The sequence below is a fragment of the Salmo trutta genome, chromosome 38 (assembly GCF_901001165.1).
Source record: "Salmo trutta chromosome 38, fSalTru1.1, whole genome shotgun sequence".
Classification (NCBI taxonomy): Eukaryota; Metazoa; Chordata; class Actinopteri; order Salmoniformes; family Salmonidae; genus Salmo; species Salmo trutta.
The window spans coordinates 24,152,494-24,177,640 of record NC_042994.1 but is presented as its reverse complement, the minus strand read 5'-3'; the positions used below and the strand labels follow the sequence as shown (position 1 = coordinate 24,177,640).

The 25,147-nt window shown below is 46.1% G+C and overlaps 1 protein-coding gene across 1 annotated transcript; it reads left to right on the top strand.

Annotated features, from left to right (window-relative positions):
- Positions 1-210: 210 nt before the first annotated feature.
- On the top strand, positions 211-22,957 carry LOC115178189 (uncharacterized). The gene is made up of 19 exons (XM_029739266.1): positions 211-426; positions 925-1,013; positions 4,065-4,143; positions 4,254-4,300; positions 7,785-7,863; positions 8,215-8,488; positions 8,908-9,074; positions 10,424-10,703; positions 10,918-11,087; positions 11,215-11,509; positions 11,733-11,851; positions 11,993-12,971; positions 13,069-13,100; positions 13,212-13,270; positions 13,365-13,579; positions 13,769-14,025; positions 14,176-14,310; positions 14,434-14,581; positions 21,300-22,957. The coding sequence occupies exons 1-19, from the start codon at positions 412-414 to the stop codon at positions 21,602-21,604; spliced, it is 3,744 nt and encodes a 1,247-aa protein (XP_029595126.1). The 5' UTR covers positions 211-411; the 3' UTR covers positions 21,605-22,957.
- Positions 22,958-25,147: the final 2,190 nt, after the last annotated feature.

Here is a 25,147-nt window from a genome sequence, read left to right as displayed (position 1 = left end):
TCTCAATACTGCCCCCTAGCCCAGACAGGTTAAACAAACCAACATAGGAAAATGCACATAGAACGCCCACCCAATGTAACACCCTGGCCTAACCAAAATAAAGAACAAAAACCCCTCTCTATGGCCAGGGCGTTACAATAAAGTTGGAAAAAGTTTCTATTTTTCACCGCCTCCCGGGCCACCTTCGCACCACCCAAAGGTCCCCCGCCCTCTCCGTTTCTCACCGCTTTCCTTCCATTCAAATGAATGGGAAGTGGTGTTTCACCGCGCAGCATCCTGTGCTTGCTGGAGACAATAGGGAGGATGCACCACAGGATGGGCTGGGCTGCTGAAAACTAAAGGAAACTGTAGCGCTCTGCTGTCAGGCTTCATTATTTACCAGTCAGCTGGCTGCGCCTGTAGTGTGTGAAAATGGACGGATTCAGGGTAAGAAAATAGTTTGACGGAAAACTGAGTATGCAGTTCTTTCATGGATATTACATTTATCTGTAAATATCCCGGGAAAAATTTGTTTTTAATAAACAGTACAGTTGGCTACATTGTATCCATTTCATATTTCAATTACAGTAACATGAAAGTGCGAGATTGACTCGATCAAAGTAATGGGAATAATGGGGAAAAGTGACTTGCATGACGAAATGCAACGACATGTGAGTTAATAGTTCATAGGCCTACAATAAAATGTCTAGGTTATAATCTAGCTATGAATTCACAGTCATATCCTATGAATTCATAGCTAGTACTTTGCACGTCATTCGAAGGACTGAATAAGGCTGAAATATGTTATCTGCATTGTACTTGGTAAACTTTTTCTATTTCAATCGCATACCATCTCATTCAAGAGATGTTGGCAAGAGACATGACAACAGACAGTGTTCTCAACAATGACTGTTTCATCCATAAAGTTGTGTGTGGTGTGTGCAGGAGGTAGCTGCCTCTGAAAAGGAAAGGAAGCCAGCAGGGGAGGAGAGTGAAGAGCCGTCCAGCGAACTCCCCAGCACCTCTTCTGGAATGTGAGTGAATATAGAGTATATTATCTACCTGGTACAGCCAGGGACACCCCTCAGAGTGGATATGAGTGGGCATAGAGTCTATTATCTATTCTCTACCTGGTACAGCCAGGACCACCCCTCAGAGTGGATATGAGTGGACATAGAGTATATTATCTACCTGGTACAGCCAGGGACACCCCTCAGAGTGGATATGAGTGGACATAGATTATATTCTCTACCTGGTACAGCCAGAACCACCCCTCAGAGTGGATATAGAGTATATTATCTACCTGGTACAGCCAGGGACACCCCTCAGAGTGGATATGAGTGGACATAGAGTATATTATCTATTCTCTACCTGGTACAGCCAGGGACACCCCTCAGAGTGGATATGAGTGAACATAGAGTATATTCTCTACCTGGTACAGCCAGGGACACCCCTCAGAGTGGATATGAGTGGACATAGATTATATTCTCTACCTGGTACAGCCAGGACCACCCCTCAGAGTGGATATGAGTGGACATAGAGTCTATTATCTATTCTCTACCTGGTACAGCCAGGGAAACCTCTCAGAGTGGATATGAGTGGACATAGAGTATACTAGTCCAGGGTGTGAATTACGGGGCTCAGCTCCCCTGAATAAGACGTTAATAAGACATTAACTCCCTTAAATGCAACAAAAATCTAACTTTTCTACTCTATGTAGAAAAGGCAACAAGAGAAAATGTAAATAAAAACGGACTCAAACTTTGACCATTAGAAAATAAGTAAGGCTATGAGTGGACCGTCTCCCTGTCCACAAATGGTATACTGTAGAATTCTATAGAATTTGGTGCTGTCCACTGTAGAATTCTATAGAATTTGGTTCTGTCCACTGTAGAATTCTATAGAATTTGGTGCTGTCCACTGTAGAATTCTATAGAATTTGGTTCTGTCCACTGTAGAATTCTATAGAATTTGGTTCTGTCCACTGTAGAATTCTATAGAATTTGGTTCTGTCCACTGTAGAATTCTATAGAATTTGGTTCTTTCCACTGTAGAATTCTAAAGAATTTGGTTCTGTCCACTCAAAGGTGCTGGATTTCTGCATCAGCTGAGCTGCTTTAAATATTACATAGATCCACTTCAAATCAAATGTATTGGTCACATACACATGGTTAGCAGATGTTATTGTGAGTGTAGCAAAATGCGTGTGCTTCTAGTTCCGACCGTGCAGTAATATCTAACAAGTAATCTATCAATTCCACAACAACTACCTTATACACAAAAATCTAAGTAGGGATGGAATAAAAATATATGCATATAAATATATGGATGAGCGATGACCGAGTGGCAATAGATGGTATAAAATACAGTATATACATATGGGATGAGTAATGTAAGATATGTAAACATTATTAAAGTGGCATTATTAAAGTGACTAGTGATCTATTTATTAAAGTGGCCAATGATTTCAAGTCTGTATGTAGGCAGCAGCCTCTCTATGTTAATGATGGCTGTTTAACAGTCTGATGTCCTTGAGATAGAAGCTATTTTTCAGTCTCTCGGTTCCAGCTTTGATGCACCTGTACTGACCTCGCCTTCTGGATGGTAGCGGGGTAAACAGGCAGTGGCTCGGGTGGTTGTTGTCATTGATGATCTTTTTGGCCTTCCTGTGACATCGGGTACTGTAGGTGTCATGGAGGGCAGGTAGTTTGCCCCCGGTGATGCGTTGTGCAGACCGCATCACCCTCTGGAGAGCCATGTGGTTGTGGGCGGTGCAGTTGCCGTACCAGGCGGTGATACAACCCGACAGGATGCTCTCAATTGTGCATCTGTAAAAGTTGTGAGGGTTTTAGGTGACAAGCCAAATTTCTTCAGCCTCCTGAGGTTGAAGAGGCGCTGTTGCGCCTTCATCACCACACTGTCTGTGTGGGTGGACCATTTCAGTTTGTCTGTGATGTGTACGCCGAGGAACTTAACTTTCCACCTTCTCCACTGCTGTCCCGTCGATGTGGATAGGGGGCTGCTCCCTCCACCAGCCTCAACCGCAAGGGTCTCCAGAGGGTAGTACGGTCTGCACAATGCATCACCGGGGGCAAACTACCTGCCCTCCAGGACACCTGCAGCACCTGATGTCACAGGAAGGCCAAAAAGATCATCAAGGACAACAACCACCCTAGCCACTACCTGTTCACCCCGCTATCATCCAGAAGGCGAGGTCAATACAGGTGCATCAAAGCTGGGACCAAGAGACTGAAAAACAGCTTCTATCTCAAGGCCATCAGACTGTTAAACAGCCGTCACTAACATAGAGAGACTGCTGCCAACATACAGACTCAAATCTCTGGCCACTTAAATAAATGGACATTATAAAGGTATCACTAGTCACTTTAAATAACGCAACTTTAATAATGTTTACATATCCTACATTACTAATATGTACAGTATATACTGTATTCTATACCGTCTACTGCATATTGCCTATGCCGCACAGCCATCGCTCATCCATATATTTATATGTACATATTCTTATTCATCCCTTTACATTTGTGTGTATAAGGTAGATTGTTCGATTACTTGTTAGATGTTACTGCATAGTCAGAACTAGAAGCATAAGCAGTTCGTTACACTCGCATTAACATCTGCTAACCACGTGTATGTGACCAATAACATTTGATTTGATTTGATTTGGAAGAGGACTGACCACCCCTCAGAGCATTAAATGCAGAAACTCTCGAGAAAGGCAGGAACCTAGGAAGAAACCAGTGGATGCTGCTGAGGGGAGGACGGCTCATAGTAAAGGCTGGAATGGTCAATGGAATGGAAACCACATGTTTGATACCATTCCATTGACTTTATTCAAGGCTTTACTATGAGCCGTCCTCCCCTCAGCAGCCTCCACTGGTTTCTAGAACAGTATAGAACAGTGTAGTGACCACAGCATGTGGTGATGGTGTAAGGGAATAGAACAGTGTAGTGACCACAGCATGTGGTGGTGGTGTAGGGGAACAGAACAGTGTAGTGACCACAGCATGTGGTGGTGGTGGTGTAGGGGAACAGAGTAGTTTGTGACTGTTTCCTGTGTCCAGGTTGACCCCGTCCGGAGAGAAGTATTGTGTTCTGGAGACTGAGATCTCTAGGCTGGAGGGAAACCTGGAGGTGCTGAAGGTAAGACTAGTGGCCATGTCTAAAGTCAATGTGAGCAAACCACATACAGCAGATCACAGTATTCTCTGAAGAATACTGTGTATGTTTGTTTATGGGTGTATGTGTTGCAGGCAGAGGCCAACAGGGATGAGCAGTCTGCCAGCACCTCTTCTGGAAGGTGAGTGGACATAATAAAAGTATTATCAGTCTGATATTAACAACTGTACCATAACATATTTTATGAAATCATCCTCATGACCAGTGTAGTGACCACAGCATGTGGTGGTGGTGTAGGGGAACAGAACAGTGTAGTGACCACATCATGTGGTGGTGGTGTAGGGGAACAGAACAGTGTAGTGACCACAGCATGTGGTGGTGGTGTAGGGGAACAGAACAGTGTAGTGACCACAGCATGTGGTGGTGGTGTAGGGGAACAGAACAGTGTAGTGACCACAGCATGTGGTGGTGGTGTAGGGGAACAGAACAGTGTAGTGACCACAGCATGTGGTGGGTGGTGTAGGGGAACAGAACAGTGTAGTGACCACAGCATGTGGTGGTGGTGTAGGGGAACAGAACAGTGTAGTGACCACAGCATGTGGTGGTGGTGTAGGGGAACAGAACAGTGTAGTGACCACAGCATGTGGTGGTGGTGTAGGGGAACAGAACAGTGTAGTGACCACAGCATGTGGGGGAACCAGTGGGTGGTAGGGGAACAGAACAGTGTAGTGACCACAGCATGTGGTGGTGGGTGTAGGGGAACAGAACAGTGTAGTGACCACAGCATGTGGTGGTGGTGGTGTAGGGGAACAGAACAGTGTAGTGACCACAGCATGTGGTGGTGGTGTGTAGGGGAACAGAACAGTGTAGTGACCACAGCATGTGGTGGTGGTGTAGGGGAACAGAACAGTGTAGTGACCACAGCATGTGGTGGTGGTGGTGTAGGGGAACAGAACAGTGTAGTGACCACAGCATGTGGTGGTGGTGTAGGGGAACAGAACAGTGAAGTGACCACAGCATGTGGTGGTGCTGTAGGGGAACAGAACAGTGTAGTGACCACAGCATGTGGTGGTGGTGTAGGGGAACAGAACAGTGTAGTGACCACAGCATGCGGTGGTGGTGTAGGGGAACAGAACAGTGTAGTTACCGCAGCATGTGGTGGTGGTGTAGGGGAACAGAACAGTGTAGTGACCACAGCATGTGGTGGTGGTGTAGGGGAACAGAACAGTGTAGTGACCACAGCATGTGGTGGTGGTGTAGGGGAACAGAACAGTGTAGTGACCACAGCATGTGGTGGTGGTGTAGGGGAACAGAACAGTGTAGTGACCACAGCATGTGGTGGTGGTGTAGAGGAACAGAACAGTGTAGTGACCACAGCATGTGGTGGTGGTGTAGGGGAACAGAACAGTGTAGTGACCACAGCATGTGGTGGTGGTGTAGGGGAACAGAACAGTGAAGTGACCACAGCATGTGGTGGTGGTGTAGGGGAACAGAACAGTGTAGTGACCACAGCATGTGGTGGTGGTGGTGTAGGGGAACAGAACAGTGTAGTGACCACAGCATGTGGTGGTGCTGTAGGGGAACAGAACAGTGTAGTGACCACAGCATGTGGTGGTGGTGTAGGGGAACAGAACAGTGTAGTGACCACAGCATGTGGTGGTGGTGTAGGGGAACAGAACAGTGTAGTGACCACAGCATGTGGTGGTGGTGTAGGGGAACAGAACAGTGTAGTGACCACAGCATGTGGTGGTGGTGTAGGGAACAGAACAGTGTAGTGACCACAGCATGTGGTGGTGGTGTAGGGGAACAGAACAGTGTAGTGACCACAGCATGTGGTGGTGCTGTAGGGGAACAAAACAGTGTAGTGACCACAGCATGTGGTGGTGGTGTAGGGGAACAGAACAGTGTAGTGACCACAGCATGTGGTGGTGGTGCTGTAGGGGAACAGAACAGTGTAGTGACCACAGCATGTGGTGGTGGTGTAGGAGAACAGAACAGTGTAGTGACCACAGCATGTGGTGGTGGTGTAGGCGAACAGAACAGTGTGGTGACCACAGCATGTGGTGGTGGTGTAGGAGAACAGAACAGTGTAGTGACCACAGCATGTGGTGGTGGTGGTGTAAGGGAACAGAACAGTGTAGTGACCACAGCATGTGGTGGTGCTGTAGGGGAACAGAACAGTGTAGTGACCACAGCATGTGGTGGTGGTGGTGTAGGGGAACAGAACAGTGTAGTGACCACAGCATGTGGTGGTGGTGTAGGGGAACAGAACAGTGTAGTGACCACAGCATGTGGTGGTGGTGGTGTAGGGGAACAGAACAGTGTAGTGACCACAGCATGTGGTGGTGGTGGTGTAGGGGAACAGAACAGTGAAGTGACCACAGCATGTGGTGGTGCTGTAGGGGAACAGAACAGTGAAGTGACCACATCATGTGGTGGTGGTGTAGGGGAACAGAACAGTGTAGTGACCACAGCATGTGGTGGTGGTGGTGTAGGGGAACAGAACAGTGTAGTGACCACAGCATGTGGTGGTGGTGGTGTAGGGGAACAGAACAGTGTAGTGACCACAGCATGTGGTGGTGGTGTAGGGGAACAGAACAGTGAAGTGACCACAGCATGTGGTGGTGCTGTAGGGGAACAGAACAGTGAAGTGACCACAGCATGTGGTGGTGGTGTAGGGGAACAGAACAGTGTAGTGACCACAGCATGTGGTGGTGGTGTAGGGGAACAGAACAGTGTAGTGACCACAGCATGTGGTGGTGGTGTAGGGGAACAGAACAGTGTAGTGACCACAGCATGTGGTGGTGGTGTAGGGGAACAGAACAGTGAAGTGACCACAGCATGTGGTGGTGGTGTAGGGGAACAGAACAGTGTAGTGACCACAGCATGTGGTGGTGGTGTAGGGGAACAGAACAGTGTAGTGACCACAGCATGTGGTGGTGGTGTAGGGGAACAGAACAGTGAAGTGACCACAGCATGTGGTGGTGGTGTAGGGGAACAGAACAGTGTAGTGACCACAGCATGTGGTGGTGGTGTAGGGAACAGAACAGTGTAGTGACCACAGCATGTGGTGGTGGTGTAGGGGAACAGAACAGTGTAGTGACCACAGCATGTGGTGGTGGTGTAGGGGAACAGAACAGTGTAGTGACCACAGCATGTGGTGGTGGTGTAGGGGAACAGAACAGTGTAGTGACCACAGCATGTGGTGGTGGTGTAGGGGAACAGAACAGTGTAGTGACCACAGCATGTGGTGGTGGTGCTGTAGGGGAACAGAACAGTGTAGTGACCACAGCATGTGGTGGTGGTGTAGGAGAACAGAACAGTGTAGTGACCACAGCATGTGGTGGTGGTGTAGGGGAACAGAACAGTGTAGTGACCAGAGCATGTGGTGGTGGTGTAGGGGAACAGAACAGTGTAGTGACCACAGCATGTGGTGGTGGTGTAGGAGAACAGAACAGTGTAGTGACCACAGCATGTGGTGGTGGTGGTGTAGGGGAACAGAACAGTGTAGTGACCACAGCATGTGGTGGTGGTGTAGGGGAACAGAACAGTGTAGTGACCACAGCATGTGGTGGTGGTGTAGGGGAACAGAACAGTGTAGTGACCACAGCATGTGGTGGTGGTGTAGGGGAACAGAACAGTGTGTGACTGTTTCTTGTGTCCAGTTTGACCCTGTCTGAGGAGGAGTGTCGTGATCTGGAGACTGAGATCTCTATGCTGAAGGAGAAGCTGAGGTTCATGAAGGTAACAATAGTGGTCATGTCTGAGAGGTCAAATGTAATTGTGATCAAACCACATATAGATCACAGCCACATACTGTGTGTGTGTGTGTGTGTGTGTGTGTGTGTGTGTGTGTGTGTGTGTGTGTGTGTGTGTGTGTGTGTGTGTGTGTGTGTGTGTGTGTGTGTGTGTGTGTGTGTGTGTGTGTGTGTGTGTGTGTTAAAGCTCCTTATGTAATCTATTTCATGATGATATGTGATATTGAGAGACCAGTAGAAATATTCTAGTATGTCTTAACAATATGAATATATTCATGGTCTTTATTTTATATCAGTAGTCAGGTTTTCTATTCCTTCCTCACCTTTGTTGTTTTAGAGAATGTTGGCTGTTCCAGCTGTGCTACTGACCACTCTGGAGGAGATGAACCCACACGAGCTGAAGACATTTCAGTGGTACCTGTATAGGGCCTGGCTGCCTTGCTGTCCTCCCATCCCAGAGAGTCAGCTGGAGAACACTGACAGACAGGTCACAGTGGATCAGATGATGAAGAGATACAGCCCTGAGAGAGCTGTGAAGATCACACTTATGACCCTGAAGTGGATGAATCGAGTAGACCTAGCAGAGAAGGTAGAGAGAGCTCATGGAGAAGGTAACATAACCAGAATGTACAGTACATCAATCTATACATCACAACCACAGTTCAGTGTAGGTCTAACCAGAAACAACATTCAACTGACTTCATAATAACATTCAGCAGGTCTTCTTTAGTAATTTGTATTGAGGATGTATCCAGGTGACCCCATTATGATTAAACAACAATCCAACATTCATTCCATTCCATACATACATTCACCAATACAGTAGGGAAGATTTCACAAACAGATGAGACTTTCTAATCATGGCTGTATATCTCTTCCTGAGCTTCCTAATCTGGAAGATGAACCAGAATGATCTGGCAGAGAAGTTAGAGAGATCAGAGAAGTAGGATTGTAGACAAGAACCCTAACTGACTCTCTATCCCCCCTCCTATCTTCCCCTCTATTTCCCATGTTTCCCCCTCTTTCTCAGGTACTGCCTCACCCTCTCACTTGTCCTTATTTCAACTCAGGCCCATATCCTTCTGTTACCCTTCATGGCCTCCTTTCACTCCAGCGCCCCCTCCTTCCTTCTCTGGTTCGTCTAAGGAGTTGTTGTCGTTAGATTCTGCTGGTAGTTCAGGACAGCTCATCTCACAGGTAAGAGGACGGTTAGATAAATGTGTTGGAACACTTCAACCCTCATATGTTAAAACACCTGTGCTCACTGTCATAGTCAGTTCTACAGTTCTACCCTCATATGTTACAACACCTGTACTCACTGTCATAGTCAGTTCTACAGTTCTACCCTCATATGTTACATCACCTGTACTCACTGTCATAGTCAGTTCTACAGTTCTACCCTCATATGTTACATCACCTGTACTCACTGTCATAGTCAGTTCTACACTTCAACCCTCATATGTTAAAACACCTGTACTCACTGTCATAGTCAGTTCTACAGTTCTACCCTCATATGTTAAAACGCCTGTACTCACTGTCATAGTCAGTTCTACAGTTCTACCCTCATATGTTACATCACCTGTACTCACTGTCATAGTCAGTTCTACAGTTCTACCCTCATATGTTAAAACACCTGTACTCACTGTCATAGTCAGTTCTACAGTTCTACCCTCATATGTTAAAACACCTGTACTCACTGTCATAGTTAGTTCTACAGTTCTACCCTCATATGTTACATCACCTGTACTCACTGTCATAGTCAGTTCTACAGTTCTACCCTCATATGTTACATCACCTGTACTCACTGTCATAGTCAGTTCTACAGTATGAAATGATACAGTACACACATACACTATGAGTGGTGGGAGTCAGGCGGCATCCCTACACACACCATCAGACAAAAAAAGCTGTGAATCAAATCAAAGTTTATTTGTCACGTGCGCCGAATACAACAGGTGTAGACCTTACAGTGAAATGCTTACTAGCAGGCTCTAACCAATAGTGCAATTTTTTTGTAAAAAATAGGTATTAGGTGAACAATAGATAAGTAAAGAAATAAAAACAACAGTAAAAAGACAGTGAAAAATAACAGTAGCGAGGCTATATACAGTAGAGAGGCTATATACAGTAGTGAGGCTATATACAGTAGTGAGGCTATATACGGTAGCGAGGCTATATACAGTAGTGAGGCTATATACGGTAACGAGGCTATATATACGGCAGCGAGGCTATATACAGTAGTGAGGCTACATACGGTAGCGAGGCTATATATACGGCAGCGAGGCTATATACAGTAGTGAGGCTACATACGGTAGCGAGGCTATATAAAGACACTGGTTAGTTGGGCTAATTGAAGTAGTATGTACATGTAGGTATGGTTAAAGTGACTATGCATATATGACAAACAGAGAGTAGCAGTATGTAAAATATTTTCCTGTATCACGTTGTTTGTATGTGTGTGTGGCTATGTTCATGTTCTTTATTTTTATATCAGTAGTCTGTATTCCTATCCCTTTATTTCTAACTTGTCGTCTTTGTTATTTTAGAGATCCTCCATGTTGGATGTTCCAGCTCTGCTGCTGACCACTCTGGAGGAGCTCACTGAAAAACAGCTGAAGACATTTCAGTCTCACCTGACTACGGTCCAGCTGCCTGGCTTTCCTCCCATCCCAGAGAGTCAGCTGGAGAACGTTGACAGACAGGACACAGTGGATCAGATGGTGGAGAGATACGGCCCTGAGGGAGCTGTGAGGAACACACTGAGGACCCTGAGGTGGATGAAGCGGGTAGACCTAGCAGAGAAGTTAGAGAGAGATCACACTAGAGGTAATATAACAATAATGTACATCAATCTATACATCACAACCACAGTTCAGTCTAGGTCTAAGCCAGAGGAGGCTGGTTGGGGGAGTTATAGGAGGACAGGCTCATTGTAATTACTTAAACGAAGACAACATGATGTAGATGGATAATTGTAGATAAACAGGAAAATGTAATGAGACAATAACACCATTATCTCTCTTCACTTCATCTTCTATAGCTGTATCTATAACAGAAACAAAATGGTGGAGCGACTCATCAGATACTGGCAGTGATGAAAAGAGAGAGGAGAAACATGTCACTCTGGCTAGAAGTTCTAGAGCCTTGTACAGAGAGGCAGCAGGCAGCAAAGACACTGGAATCAGAAAGGACAAATATGAACTGGTCACGGTGAGGAGGAGAGGGGATGTTTAGGTTAACATAGCCCACACCTGGTAAAAGACATGGAGACAGACTGACAGAAAGAAAGGGTTGTCACCAAATTAAAATTATATCTGTTCTGTTGTTGTTTTCTTAGAAACCTGCAGAGAAGAAAAGAGAAGCTCTGCTGCTGGCCACTCTGGGGGAGCTGAGCACAGACGAGCTGAAGATATTTCAGCAGGAATTGACTCCAAGCAAACAGCTTCCACCTTACCTGACTGCCTTTCCTCCCATCCCAGAAACTCAGCTGGAAAACGCTGACAGACAGGTCACAGCAGATCAGATGGTGAAGACATACGGCCCTGAGAGAGCTGAGGAGATCACACAGAGGATCCTGAGGAGGATGAAGCGGGAAGATATGGCAGAGAAGTTTGAGAGATATCACAGTAGAGGTAACACAACCAGACGATAGATTTATCATTACACACTCAGATCTGGGATATTGAGTGATAGAGATTCACACAAAGATCCCGCACAGCCTGTTGACTGTTTCTTAACTGACTATTACACTAGCCTGTTGGTATGTTAACCAGCTAACAACACTTTAAACTCTCTCTTTCTCTCCCTCTTTTCACTCTACACTTTCTTTCTCTCTCTTTTTGATGACCCCTGCAGGAAAGAAAAGGAGAACAAGTGAGAAACCATCCTGGCCTGGTCTAGTTTCTAGGGGCGAAAAGATTGAGGAGGATTGTGTCCCACTGACTGACAGAGCCCCATTCCTCATCAAACATAAGGTGCCTGATTGTCCCTGCCCTTCTCACTGCTGCCATGGTGACCAACATGTTCACAATAGTACATAAGACGGGTCAAATTAACATAGAACATGTTGCTATTATAGAAGTATGTCTCTATCTATTCTGTTGATTTGAATCCAGAAAATCCCAAAGCTAGAGATGAGCTTTTCAACCATCCTAGAGAGACCACTGGAGATGGCTAACAGTCTCAACACAGAGGTATCTGTGAACACCCAGGAGAACACCCAGGAGAACACCCAGGAGAACACCCAGGAGAACACCCAGGAGAACACCCAGGAGAACACCCAGGAGAACATCCAGGAGAACACCCAGGAGAACACCCAGGAGAACACCCAGGAGAACATCCAGGAGAACACCCAGGAGAACACCCAGGAGAACATCCAGGAGAACACCCAGGAGAACACCCAGGAGAACATCCAGGAGAACACCCAGGAGAACACCCAGGAGAACACCCAGGAGAACACCCAGGAGAACACCCAGGAGAACATCCAGGAGAACACCCAGGAGAACATCCAGGAGAACACCCAGGAGAACATCCAGGAGAACACCCAGGAGAACATCCAGGAGAACATCCAGGAGAACATCCAGGAGAACACCCAGGAGAACACCCAGGAGAACATCCAGGAGAACATCCAGGAGAACACCCAGGAGAACATCCAGGAGAACACCCAGGAGAACACCCAGGAGAACACCCAGGAGAACACCCAGGAGAACACCCAGGAGAACACCCAGGAGAACATCCAGGAGAACATCCAGGAGAACATCCAGGAGAACACCCAGGAGAACATCCAGGAGAACATCCAGGAGAACATCCAGGAGAACACCCAGGAGAACATCCAGGAGAACATCCAGGAGAACACCCAGGAGAACACCCAGGAGAACACCCAGGAGAACACCCAGGAGAACATCCAGGAGAACACCCAGGAGAACACCCAGGAGAACACCCAGGAGAACATCCAGGAGAACACCCAGGAGAACATCCAGGAGAACATCCAGGAGAACACCCAGGAGAACACCCAGGAGAACATCCAGGAGAACATCCAGGAGAACACCCAGGAGAACACCCAGAGGATGGATGAGGAGTTGGGAAGAGAAAGGGGTAACAGCTATACAGCAAACATCTCAATCTGGAACAATGATGAAGTTGAAGTTGTATAGTAAAACATGATGATTGATGTTTATCTGGCTCTCTTTAGATTCTCCTCTCTTCCTGGATCACCATCACATGGTAAGACCCTCAGTGTAAAGAGAGAAAGACTGAAAGAGAGAACATTTGAATTTAAAAACTATTCTTCACACTACTGGTTGAATTACAGTATCTATTGTTTCTACATTTTAGAGTTCTCCAGATGAATTTACACCTGAAATCCATGATCAGGACAACAGGGGAGAGTACCGGTAACTTGATATATTTAATGTTTCTCGTTGGTAGTTTGTATAAAACCTTAAATCCAGGAAATCTCACAAAATGAAATCCTTGTTTGTTCTACAGGTTAGAGTGCCCCAGTGCAGGTCTGTTCCAGTGCAGTATAACAGGCCTGGTGTTTAGGATGGAGGGAGAGGGAGAGGTGCTCTATAGGACAGTCCCCTGGGACTGGAGGCTTCTATCCCAGAATGGCAAGAGACCTGCAGGACCCCTGTTCAAGTTTACATGCCTTAACGGTTCTGTCTGTCAACTATACCTCCCACACTGTGAGATCTACAATAGTGAGTAATAATATCATGAAGGGTTAATTTCACCTTTCATGTTTCAGGACTCTTCTGAAAGATCATATTCTCATTATTTGCTTATTTATTTACTAATTATTGTGTATTTTATTTTTTGCTTTAGTCTCAGCATTGTTATGTTTGTCTTGTTGGTCAGAGACAGCTCTAAATGTTCTCTTTCTTTACCAGGTGGTGGATGTGACTTCCTGTCTGTAGCCCATGTGACTGATGACATCATAGAGTTTATCCCTCCCCGTGAGATAACAGAAACACACATCATAATAAACATCACTGGATTCTCTGCTTATGGAAACGTCAAGGATGAAGACTCACCCACCGTTCCAATAAGAGCACTTGTCTTGTTGTTCTACAAACCCCCAGTTGTTCCTAAAATGAGGTCCATCCTGAATGTGTTGTTGCTTCCCAGAAATGTTGTGATCAGAGAGGTAAGACTATCTGAAATGTCAACTCTACTTTGGCTGAATTCAATCAAGCACACAGGACATTAAACCATGAATTAATGTTTTGTTAATGTTATTGCTTGGACAATGTTTTCTGATTTAAACAAATAATAACATGTGATTTTGTGAAACAAGGTGCAGGAGGAGTGGAAAAGAAGGAATGGAGACAAATACATCTATATTGAAACAAATCCTCGCTGCCAACTAACTCCAAATAAAGAATATGAGCTCTCCACAGATCTTACAGATGGATATCTAATACAACCAAAGGTGATATCTGAGTAAGAGAGAGAAGAGGCATTGCTTGCACATAAACATGATCTTATGATGTTGTTACCTTTATATATTTAATTATTATATCATTGATAGACTAACACTTTATCTTTCTACCAGGATGCAGAATTTGTATATTTTGAATCCCATGAAAACTACTTCCCAACATTTCAGTTGTTCATACAAACTGCTGTTGAGCAACTTAATCTTCTTCTGAAAGACAATGGGGGTGAAGAATCTGTCTGGGAAAAACTTGTCTGGCTTCCAGGTAACACAAAGTAGTAGTAGTAGTAGCAGTAGTAGTAGCAGTAGCAATAGCAGTACATTTACATTTTACATTTTAGCAGTAGTGGTGGTGGTGGCAGTAGTGGTAATAGCAATAGTAGTAGTAGTAGCAATAGTAGTAGTAGTAGTAGTAGTAGTGGTGGTAGCAGTAGTAGTAGTGGGGGTAGCAGTAGTAGTAGTGGCGGTAGTGGTAGCAGTAGTAGTAGTGGTGGTGGCAGTAGTAGTGGTGGTGGTGGTGGTAGTGGTAGTAGCAGTAGTGGTGGTAGCAGTAGTGGTGGTAGCGGTAGTAGTAGTGGTGGTAGTAGTAGTGGTGGTGGTGGTAGCAGTAGCGGTGGTAGTAGTAGTGGTGGTAGCGGTAGCAGTGGTAGTAGTAGTGGTGGTAGTGGTAGCAGTGGTAGTAGTAGTGGTGGTAGTAGTAGTGGTAGCAGTGGTAGTAGTAGTGGTGGTAGTGGTAGTAGTAGTAGTGGTGGTAGCGGTAGGAGTAGTGGTGGTCGAAGTGGTGGTAGCAGCGGTGGTAGTAGTGGTGGTAGTAGCGGTGGTAGTAGCAGCGGTAGTAGCAGCGGTGGTAGTAGCAGCGGTGGTAGTAGCAGCGGTGGTAGTAGCAGCAGTGGTAGTAGCAGCGGTAGTAGTAGTGGTGGTAGTGGCAGTAGTAGTGGTAGCAGTGGTAGTAGCAGTGGTAGTAGCAGCAGTAGTAGTGGTAACAGTGGTGGTAGCAGTGGTGGTAGTGGTAGCAGTGGTAGTAGTAGCAGTGGAAGTAGCAGCGGTAGTAGTAGTGGTGGTAGTAGTGGTAGTAGTAGTGGTAGAAGCAGTGGTAGTAGCAGCGGTAGTAGTAGTGGTGGTAGTGGCAGTAGTAGAAGCAGTGGTAGTAGCAGCGGTAGTAGTAGTGGTGGTAGTGGCAGTAGTAGTGGTAGCAGCAGTGGTAGTGGTAGCAGTGGTAGTAGCAGTGGTAGTAGCAGCGGTAGTAGTAGTGGTGGTAGTGGCAGTAGTAGTGGTAGAAGCAGTGGTAGTAGCAGCGGTAGTAGTAGTGGTGGTAGTGGCAGTAGTAGTGGTAGCAGCAGTGGTAGTGGTAGCAGTGGTAGTAGCAGTGGTAGTAGTAGCAGTGGTAGTAGCAGCGGTAGTAGTAGTGGTGGTAGTGGTAGCAGTGGTAGTAGCAGCGGTAGTAGTAGTGGTGGTAGTGGCAGTAGAAGTGGTAGCAGCAGTGGTAGTAGTAGCGGTAGTAGTAGTGGTGGTAGTGGCAGTTGTAGTGGTAGTAGCAGCGGTAGTAGTAGTAGTGGTGGTAGTAGTAGTGGCAGTAGCAGCGGTAGTAGTAGTGGTGGTAGTGGCAGTTGTAGTGGAAGCAGCAGTGGAGGTAGTAGTAGTGGCAGTAGCAGCGGTAGTGGTGGTAGTGGCAGTAGTAGTGGTAGCAGCAGTGGTAGTAGCAGCGGTAGTAGTAGTAGTGGTGGTAGTGTCAGTTGTAGTGGTAGCAGCAGTAGTGGTAGCAGCAGTGGTGGTAGTAGTAGTGGCAGTAGTAGCAGCAGTAGTAGTAGTAGTAGTAGTAGTGGTAGCAGCAGTGGTAGCAGCAGTAGTAGTAGTGGCAGTAGCAGCGGTAGTAGTAGTGGCAGTAGCAGCGGTAGTAGTAGTGGAGGTAGTGGTAGCAGCAGTGGTAGTAGCAGCGGTAATAGTAGCGGTGGCAGTAGTAGTGGCAGTAGCAGCGGTAGTAGTAGTGGTGGTAGTAGTAGTGGCAGTAGCAGAGGTAGTGGCAGTAGCAGCGGTAGTAGTAGTGGTGGTAGTAGTAGTGGTGGTAGTAGTAGTGGCAGTAGCAGCGGTAGTAGTAGTGGCAGTAGCAGTGGTAGTAGTAATGGCAGTAGCAGCGGTAGTAGTAGTGGTGGTAGTAGTAGTGGCAGCGGCAGTAGTAGTAGTGGTAGCAGCAGTGGTAGTAGCAGCAGTAGTAGTAGTGGAGGTGGTGGCAGTTGTAGTGGTAGCAGCAGTGGTAGCAGCAGCGGTAGTAGTAGTGGTGGTAGTGGCAGTTGTAGTGGTAGCAGCAGTGGTGGTAGTAGTAGTGGCAGTAGCAGCGGTAGTGGTGGTAGTGGCAGTAGTAGTGGTAGCAGCAGTGGTAGTAGCAGCAGTGGTGGTATTAGTAGTGGCAGTAGCAGCAGTAGTAGTAGTAGTAGTAGTGGTAGCAGCAGTGGTAGCAGCAGTGGTAGTAGCCGCAGTAGTAGTAGTGGTGGTAGTAGTAGTGGCAGTAGCAGCGGTAGTAGTAGTGGTGGCAGTAGCAGCGGTAGTAGTAGTGGTGGTAGTGGCAGTAGCAGAGGTAGTAGTAGTGGCAGTAGCAGCGGTAGTAGTAGTGGTGGTAGTAGTAGTGGCAGTGGCAGCGGCAGTAGTAGTAGTGGTAGCAGCAGTGGTAGTAGCAGCAGTAGTAGTAGTGGAGGTAGTGGCAGTTGTAGTGGTAGCAGCAGTGGTAGCAGCAGCGGTAGTAGTAGTGGTGGTAGTGGCAGTTGTAGTGGTAGCAGCAGTGGTGGTAGTAGTAGTGGCAGTAGCAGCGGTAGTGGTGGTAGTGGCAGTTGTAGTGGTAGCAGCAGTGGTAGTAGTAGCGGTAGTAGTAGTAGTGGTGGTAGTGGCAGTTGTAGTGGTAGCAGCAGTAGTGGTAGCAGCAGTGGTGGTAGTAGTAGTGGCAGTAGCAGCAGTAGTAGTAGTAGTAGTAGTGGTAGCAGCAGTGGTAGCAGCAGTGGTAGTAGCCGCAGTAGTAGTAGTGGTGGTAGTAGTAGTGGCAGTAGCAGCGGTAGTAGTAGTGGTGGCAGTAGTAGTGGCAGTAGCAGCGGTAGTAGTAGTGGTGGTAGTAGTAGTGGCAGTAGCAGAGGTAGTAGTAGTGGCAGTAGCAGCGGTAGTAGTAGTGGCAGTAGCAGAGGTAGTAGTAGTGGCAGTAGCAGCGGTAGTAGTAGTGGTGGTAGTAGTAGTGGCAGTAGCAGCGGTAGTAGTAGTGGTGGTAGTAGTAGTGGCAGTAGCAGCGGTAGTGGCAGTAGCAGTGGTAGTAGTAGTGGCAGTAGCAGCGGTAGTAGTAGTGGCAGTAGCAGCGGTAGTAGTAGTAGTGGTGGTAGTAGTAGTGGTAGCAGCAGTGGTAGCAGCAGTGGTAGTAGCAGCGGTAGTAGTAGTGGTGGTAGTAGTAATGGCAGTAGCAGCGGTAGTAGTAGTGGTGGTAGTAGTAGTGGCAGTGGCAACGGTAGTAGTAGTAGTGGTAGCAGCAGTGGTAGTAGCAGCGGTAGTAGTAGTGGCAGTTGTAGTGGTAGCAGCAGTGGTAGCACCAGCGGTAGTAGTAGTAGAGGTAGTGGCAGTTGTAGTGGTAGCAGCAGTGGTAGTAGCAGCGGTAGTAGTAGTGGTGGTAGTGGCAGTTGTAGTGGTAGCAGCAGTGGTAGTAGCAGCGGTAGTAGAAGTGGTGGTAGTAGTAGTGGCAGTAGCAGCGGTAGTAGTAGTGGCAGTAGCAGTGGTAGTAGTAGTGGAGGTAGTGGTAGCAACAGTGGTAGTAGCAGCGGTAATAGTAGTGGTGGTAGTAGTGGTGGCAGTAGCAGCGGTAGTAGTAGTGGTGGTAGTAGTAGTGGCAGTAGCAGAGGTAGTAGTAGTGGCAGTAGCAGCGGTAGTAGTAGTGGTGGTAGTAGTAGTGGCAGTAGCAGCGGTAGTAGTAGTGGTGGTAGTAGTGGTGGTAGTGGTAGTAGTAGTGGTAGAAGCAGTGGTAGTAGCAGCGGTAGTAGTAGTGGTGGTAGTGGCAGTAGTAGAAGCAGTGGTAGTAGCAGCGGTAATAGTAGTGGTGGTAGTGGCAGTAGTAGTGGTAGCAGCAGTGGTAGTGGTAGCAGTGGTAGTAGCAGTGGTAGTAGCAGCGGTAGTAGTAGTGGTGGTAGTGGCAGTAGTAGTGGTAGAAGCAGTGGTAGTAGCAGCGGTAGTAGTAGTGGTGGTAGTGGCAGTAGTAGTGGTAGCAGCAGTGGTAGTGGTAGCAGTGGTAGTAGCAGTTGTAGTAGTAGCAGTGGTAGTAGCAGCGGTAGTAGTAGTGGTGGTAGTGGTAGCAGTGGTAGTAGCAGCGGTAGTAGTAGTGGTGGTAGTGGCAATAGTAGTGGTAGAACCAGTGGTAGTAGCAGCGGTAGTAGTAGTGGTGGTAGTGGCAGTAGAAGTGGTAGCAGCAGTGGTAGTAGTAGCGGTAGTAGTAGTGGTGGTAGTGGCAGTTGTAGTGGTAGTAGCAGCGGTAGTAGTAGTAGTGGAGGTAGTAGTAGTGGCAGTAGCAGCGGTAGTGGTGGTAGTGGCAGTAGAAGTGGTAGCAGCAGTGGTAGTAGCAGCGGTAGTAGTAGTAGTGGTGGTAGTGGCAGTTGTAGTGGTAGCAGCAGTAGTGGTAGCAGCAGTGGTGGTAGTAGTAGTGGCAGTAGTAGCAGCAGTAGTAGTAGTAGTAGTAGTAGTGGTAGCAGCAGTGGTAGCAGCAGTAGTAGTAGTGGCAGTAGTAGTAGTGGCAGTAGCAGCGGTAGTAGTAGTGGCAGTAGCAGCGGTAGTAGTAGTGGAGGTAGTGGTAGCAGCAGTGGTAGTAGCAGCGGTAATAGTAGTAGTGGCAGTAGCAGCGGTAGTAGTAATGGTGGTAGTAGTAGTGGCAGTAGCAGAGGTAGTAGTAGTGGTGGTAGTAGTAGTGGTGGTAGTAGTAGTGGCAGTAGCAGCGGTAGTAGTAGTGGCAGTAGCAGTGGTAGTAGTAGTGGCAGTAGCAGCGGTAGTAGTAGTAGTGGTGGTAGTAGTAGTGGTAGCAGCAGTGGTAGCAGCAGTGGTAGTAGCAGCGGTAGTAGTAGTGGTGGTAGTAGTAGTGGCAGTAGCAGCGGTAGTAGTAGTGGCAGTAGCAGCAGTAGTAGTAGTGGTGGTAGTAGTAGTGGTAGTAGTAGTGGCAGTAGCAGTGGTAGTAGTAGTGGTGGTAGTAGTAGTAGTAGCAGTGGTAGTAGTAGTGGCAGTAGCAGCGGTAGTAGTAGTGGTGGTGGTAGTAGTAGTGGCAGTAGCAGCGGTAGTAGTAGTGGTAGTTGCAGCGGTAGTAGTAGTGGTGGTAGTAGTAGTGGTAGCAGCAGTGGTAGTAGCAGCGGTAGTAGTAGTGGTAGTTGCAGCGGTAGTAGTAGTGGTGGCAGTAGTAGTGGTAGCAGCAGTGGTAGTAGCAGCGGTAGTAGTAGTGGTGGTAGTGGCAGTTGTAGTGGTAGCAGCAGTGGTAGTAGCAGCGGTAGTAGTAGTGGTGGTAGTAGTGGTAGTAGTAGTGGAGGTAGTGGTAGCAGCAGTGGTAGTAGCAGCGGTAATAGTAGTGGTGGTAGTAGTGGTGGCAGTAGCAGCGGTAGTAGTAGTGGTGGTAGTAGTAGTGGCAGTAGCAGAGGTAGTAGTAGTGGCAGTAGCAGCGGTAGTAGTAGTGGTGGTAGTAGTAGTGGCAGTAGCAGCGGTAGTAGTAGTGGCAGTAGCAGCGGTAGTAGTAGTGGTGGTAGTAGTAGTGGCAGTAGCAGCGGTAGTAGTAGTGGCAGTAGCAGTGGTAGTAGTAGTGGAGGTAGTGGTAGCAGCAGTGGTAGTAGCAGCGGTAATAGTAGTGGTGGTAGTAGTGGTGGCAGTAGCAGCGGTAGTAGTAGTGGTGGTAGTAGTAGTGGCAGTAGCAGAGGTAGTAGTAGTGGCAGTAGCAGCGGTAGTAGTAGTGGTGGTAGTAGTAGTGGCAGTAGCAGCGGTAGTAGTAGTGGCAGTAGCAGCGGTAGTAGTAGTGGCAGTAGCAGCGGTAGTAGTAGTGGCAGTAGCAGCGGTAGTAGTAGTAGTGGTAGTAGTAGTGGTAGTAGTAGTGGCAGTAGCAGTGGTAGTAGTAGTGGTGGTAGTAGTAGTGGCAGTAGCAGTGGTAGTAGTAGTGGCAGTAGCAGCGGTAGTAGTAGTGGTGGTGGTAGTAGTGGCAGTAGCAGCGGTAGTAGTAGTAGTGGTAGCAGGAGTGGTAGTAGTAGTGGTGGTAGTGGCAGTTGTAGTGGTAGCAGCAGTGGTATTAGCAGCGGTAGTAGTAGTGGTGGTAGTAGTAGTGGCAGTGGCAGCAGTAGTAGTAGTGGCAGTAGCAGTGGTAGTAGTAGTGGTGTTAGTGGCAGTTGTAGTGGTAGCAACAGTGGTAGTAGCAGCGGTAGTGGTCGTTTTTGTCATTTTTGAATTATTGTTATTTAATTTGTTTTACCTTTTATTTTATCAGGGAGTCATACTGAGACCAAGGTCTCTTTTACAGATGGGCCCTGAATTAATATATTATATCATATGCTTATGGTTGGTTATAATGAACATACCTTTTATCAGATAGTAAAACACAGGTACTACAGGTACTGTTGACCTTCCACTGACATTCACCATCATTATAAACCTCTCACTAACACACTAGAGATTCATCACCATTATAAACCTCTCAATAACAAACTACAGATTCACCACCATTATAAACCTCTCAATAACAAACTAGAGATTCATCACCATTATAAACCTCTCAATAACAAACTAGAGATTCACCACCATTATAAACTTCTCAATAACAAACTAGAGATTCACCACCATTATAAACCTCTCAATAACAAACTAGATATTCATTACCTTTATAAGCCTCTCAATAACAAACTAGAGATCATCCCCATTATAAACCTCTCAATAACAAACTAAAGTTAATCCTAGACAGTATCTTGTCATCTTAGATAGGGTTTTAATACATCATTTCCCCCTCCCAGTTTCAGCTGTTTCCCCTGCAGCCCCTCCTGCCAACCCCTCTGCCCCCCCTGGTAGAGCCTTCATCAGAAGACACAGGATGGCTCTAGATACTCGCCTGGGACTCTTACAGTCCTTATTCCGCGGTCTCCAGGATTGTGGGGTTCTGAATGACGAGGAGAGGGAGGAGGTGGTCAGCAAATCCACCAAGACCCTACAGAACCAGGCCCTGCTAGACATGGTGGTAAGGAAGGGGGCTCGCGCCCAGGAACACTTCTACCAGGTCCTGAAGGAAGAAGATCCCTGCCTGGTCGAAGACCTAGAATAGCAGTCCGTCTGAGACGGGTGCCACGGATACAACATCAGGATATATTATAGCACTATACTAATACATGCTCTGAAAGAGACAGACAGACAGAGGTAGCCATGGATACCACCTCACAACCTCAGAAGATATCAAAACATTTATCAGAGACAGAGAGCAGTACTTTGAGGAGGAGCCATCCTGACCAGAGGTGGTTGGTGTGTAATGTGATTGGTCACCATTCTCACCAGCACTCCCATCAGTCTGTAGTTTACTATAGAAGCCCCAGGTCTCAGGCAAGGTGACATCACTGTGAGGCAACTGTCTACCAGACATCCTACCTGTGTTACTCTGGTACACTGGTTACAGACTACAAGATCAGGTCTACTGTCTACCAGACATCCTACCTGTGTTACTCTGGTACACTGGTTACAGACTACAAGATCAGGTCTACTGTCTACCAGACATCCTACCTGTGTTACTCTGGTACACTGACTACAGACTACAAGATCAGGTCTACTGTCTACCAGACATCCTACCTGTGTTACTCTGGTACCCTGGTTACAGACTACAAGATCAGGGCTACTGTCTACCAGACAACCTACCTGTGTTACTCTGGTACCCTGGTTACAGACTACAAGATCAGGGCTACTGTCTACCAGACAACCTACCTGTGTTACTCTGGTACCCTGGTTACAGACTACAAGATCAGGGCTACTGTCTACCAGACAACCTACCTGTGTTACTCTGGTACACTGGCTACAGACTACAAGATCAGGGCTACTGTCTACCAGACAGCCTACCTGTGTTACTCTGGTACCCTGACTACAGACTACAAGATGATTTAATTTCTATCTGGAATATGGTGAATGTTGAATCATCTTGGACAGGTCTCAGGCAACAACATGTGAGACTTAACTTCTACCAGACAACTGACTTGTACTGGACAGCTGTACTGTCTGAACACCAGATATATCTCTGTTTAGATATAGTGTATATGGACAGCTGTACTGGCTGAACACCAGATCAAGATATATCTCTGTTTAGATATAGTGTATACGTTTATATAATGGTATTTTTAAGAGCATCCAACTTTTTATATTTTCATGTCATTATTTTCCAACAATAGGGACTAGTGGTCTCCTTTTGTGATTGTTCAGGAAAAATAGACGCAACTCGCTCTTGAGATTACAAATACTGTATATCCTTTATCTAAAACTCTGTACCCGATTAGGGGCTGGCTGTTTGGCAATTGAGGAACGCTGACAGTCAGGTCACAGTGGATCAGATGGTGGAGAGATACGGTCCTGAGGGAGCTGTGGAGATCACACTGACGACCCTGAGAAGGAAGAACCAGAATGATCTGGCTAAATTAGAGAGAGAGGTGAAACAGTAGGGAACAATTAGTCTGTTCTTTAGAAGTTCAGTTCCTTGTTTACATGTTGACTGTCATCATCTTTCCTTCACACAACTAGAACCGCAACTTGCTGACAAACTGAGAACCGTCCTTGATAGCGTAGCCCTTGAAATGATGTAGACAGTTAAATAATGATAATTTCTCGACAAAACAATAATCCTAATGTAGGTTTATTATTTTTATGGGCTAATTATTCCTCAACCTGCTCACTTGATCCCATCCCCACAATGTTTCTGTTTGTTTGTTAAACGATGTCTTAGAAATTGTATATTGCTCTTTATTTTATCATCTTTGCCTGGTTGCAATCTGGTTAGTTGACATTCATGGGGGGGAGGATTTCGGCAAGGCCATTTTCTCCCATGCCGACCCCCCCCTCCCCCGCTTCTAATTTCCTTCATTTTGTCGATAGAGTCAAATACTTTCTGTGGCATTTGATAGGGAAGCTGAAAGGTATAATATACTGTTAGGCTTTCTATTGCCAAGTTTACACCTCCACTATTGCACTGAAATGTTTTGATCAGGAAGTTGCCTAAATGGGATATGTTTTTGTTACTGAGTGAAGGAAAAGTAGCCAACAAGTGCTCAGCATATGTGGGAACTCCTTCAAGACTGTTGGAAAAGCATTCCTCATGAAGCTGGTTGAGAGAATGCCAAGCGTGTGCAAAGCTGTCATCAAGGAAAAGGGTGGTTACTTTGAAGAATCTCAAATATAAAATGTATTTTATGTTTAACACTTTTTTGGTTACTATATGATTCCATCTGTTTTATTTCATAGTTTTGATGTCTTCACTATTATTCTACAATGTAGAAAATAGTAAAAATAAAGAAACCCTGGAATGAGTAGGTGTGTCAACTTTTGACTGGTACTGTATATGACATGAGCTTCAGAGATGGTGACAGTTCCTAAATGTAACAGTCATCATAATAGTTTGGCAGTAGTAGTAGTAGTGCTGCTGTTGTTGATTTAATTGAATTATGATACAATTGATTATTTCTCCATTGTACATCACCAGTTTTTGAAACTTTAGGGTGTCTAGTGTCAATTCGAATCTGGTATCAGAACAAAATAGTCAGCACAGAGTAACTTCTGATTTCTTTGTACTTTAATTAATGCAAACACTTTAGTGGTAAGTATGTTGTTCGTATATACGGGCTCACTGACACACCACGCAGGGCAGACAGAGAACTGGAATGACATCATAAGTTCTTCTTTAAATACTTGACAGACTTAGTTCCCTCTCCCTGAGGGCCTGTCATAGTAGAGGCTTGGGTATGGTTTAGACTTACTCCAGCCTATCGTTGGTGTGCAGGTTGGTCCCAACCTCTAGACGCATCCTGTTGCCGGGCGTAGATATTATCTTTGGCAGAGGTCTTGTCTTGTGACTGCACAATGCACAGTTCTCTAAAGCACTTCCACCCCCAGTATGTACATTTCACCCATATCCTGTTATTGCTGTTGTTCAGCAAAAAGCTCTTGCAAAACCCTGTTTTAAAGCATCAGCATTCTGTCCACATGACCCACCATCACATGAGCCACTTCCTCTAACATATAGCAGTATTCAATTATCTATAGTTTATATACTTAATATTGTAGCATAGCTTCTCTGTTATTTTATATAGGTTATGCTAACAAATAGTTGGTTAAACCCTAACACTAGCTAAATTCCATTTGGGCTAGCTAGCTAAATTATATAGCCACCATTATTTCTACATTGATGCTGTTACAATAACCAAACCATTTGTGAAACCATGCTATGAATTGCTTTGTCTATCAGCAAATCTGCTTGATATAATCTCAATGCAACACTGCCTCCATGTTGCTTGACATAGGCGGTTTCAAAGGTGAGCTCCCCAGCCTATTAGCTCCCCCCCACTCAGTCTGTCTTTTCAGACTTCCTGGTAGTTTGACATGAGAGACATTTTTTATCGGGGCAAAATATTATGGGTGATGATTTAGTCTGTAGCTAGGTTACCATCCAGTTTGAGACAGATGTTCATGCGAATATTCAAAAAATCGGCACAAAATACATTTTTCCCACCAGAGATGTGTTTCCATCAAACTGATTTATAGAGAGAAATATTAATCTCGTCTTTTTGTAGGCACTAACTCCACCATGGTTCGTTGGTCAAAGTCCATGGAAAAATGAATG

Excerpts from the sequence above, each read along its gene's own strand:
- LOC115178189 (XM_029739266.1), top strand. Across the intron at positions 7,864-8,214 it reads AGAAGCTGAGGTTCATGAAG|AGAATGTTGGCTGTTCCAGC; the intron begins GTAACAATAGTG and ends TTGTTGTTTTAG. Across the intron at positions 14,582-21,299 it reads AAAACTTGTCTGGCTTCCAG|TTTCAGCTGTTTCCCCTGCA; the intron begins GTAACACAAAGT and ends TCCCCCTCCCAG.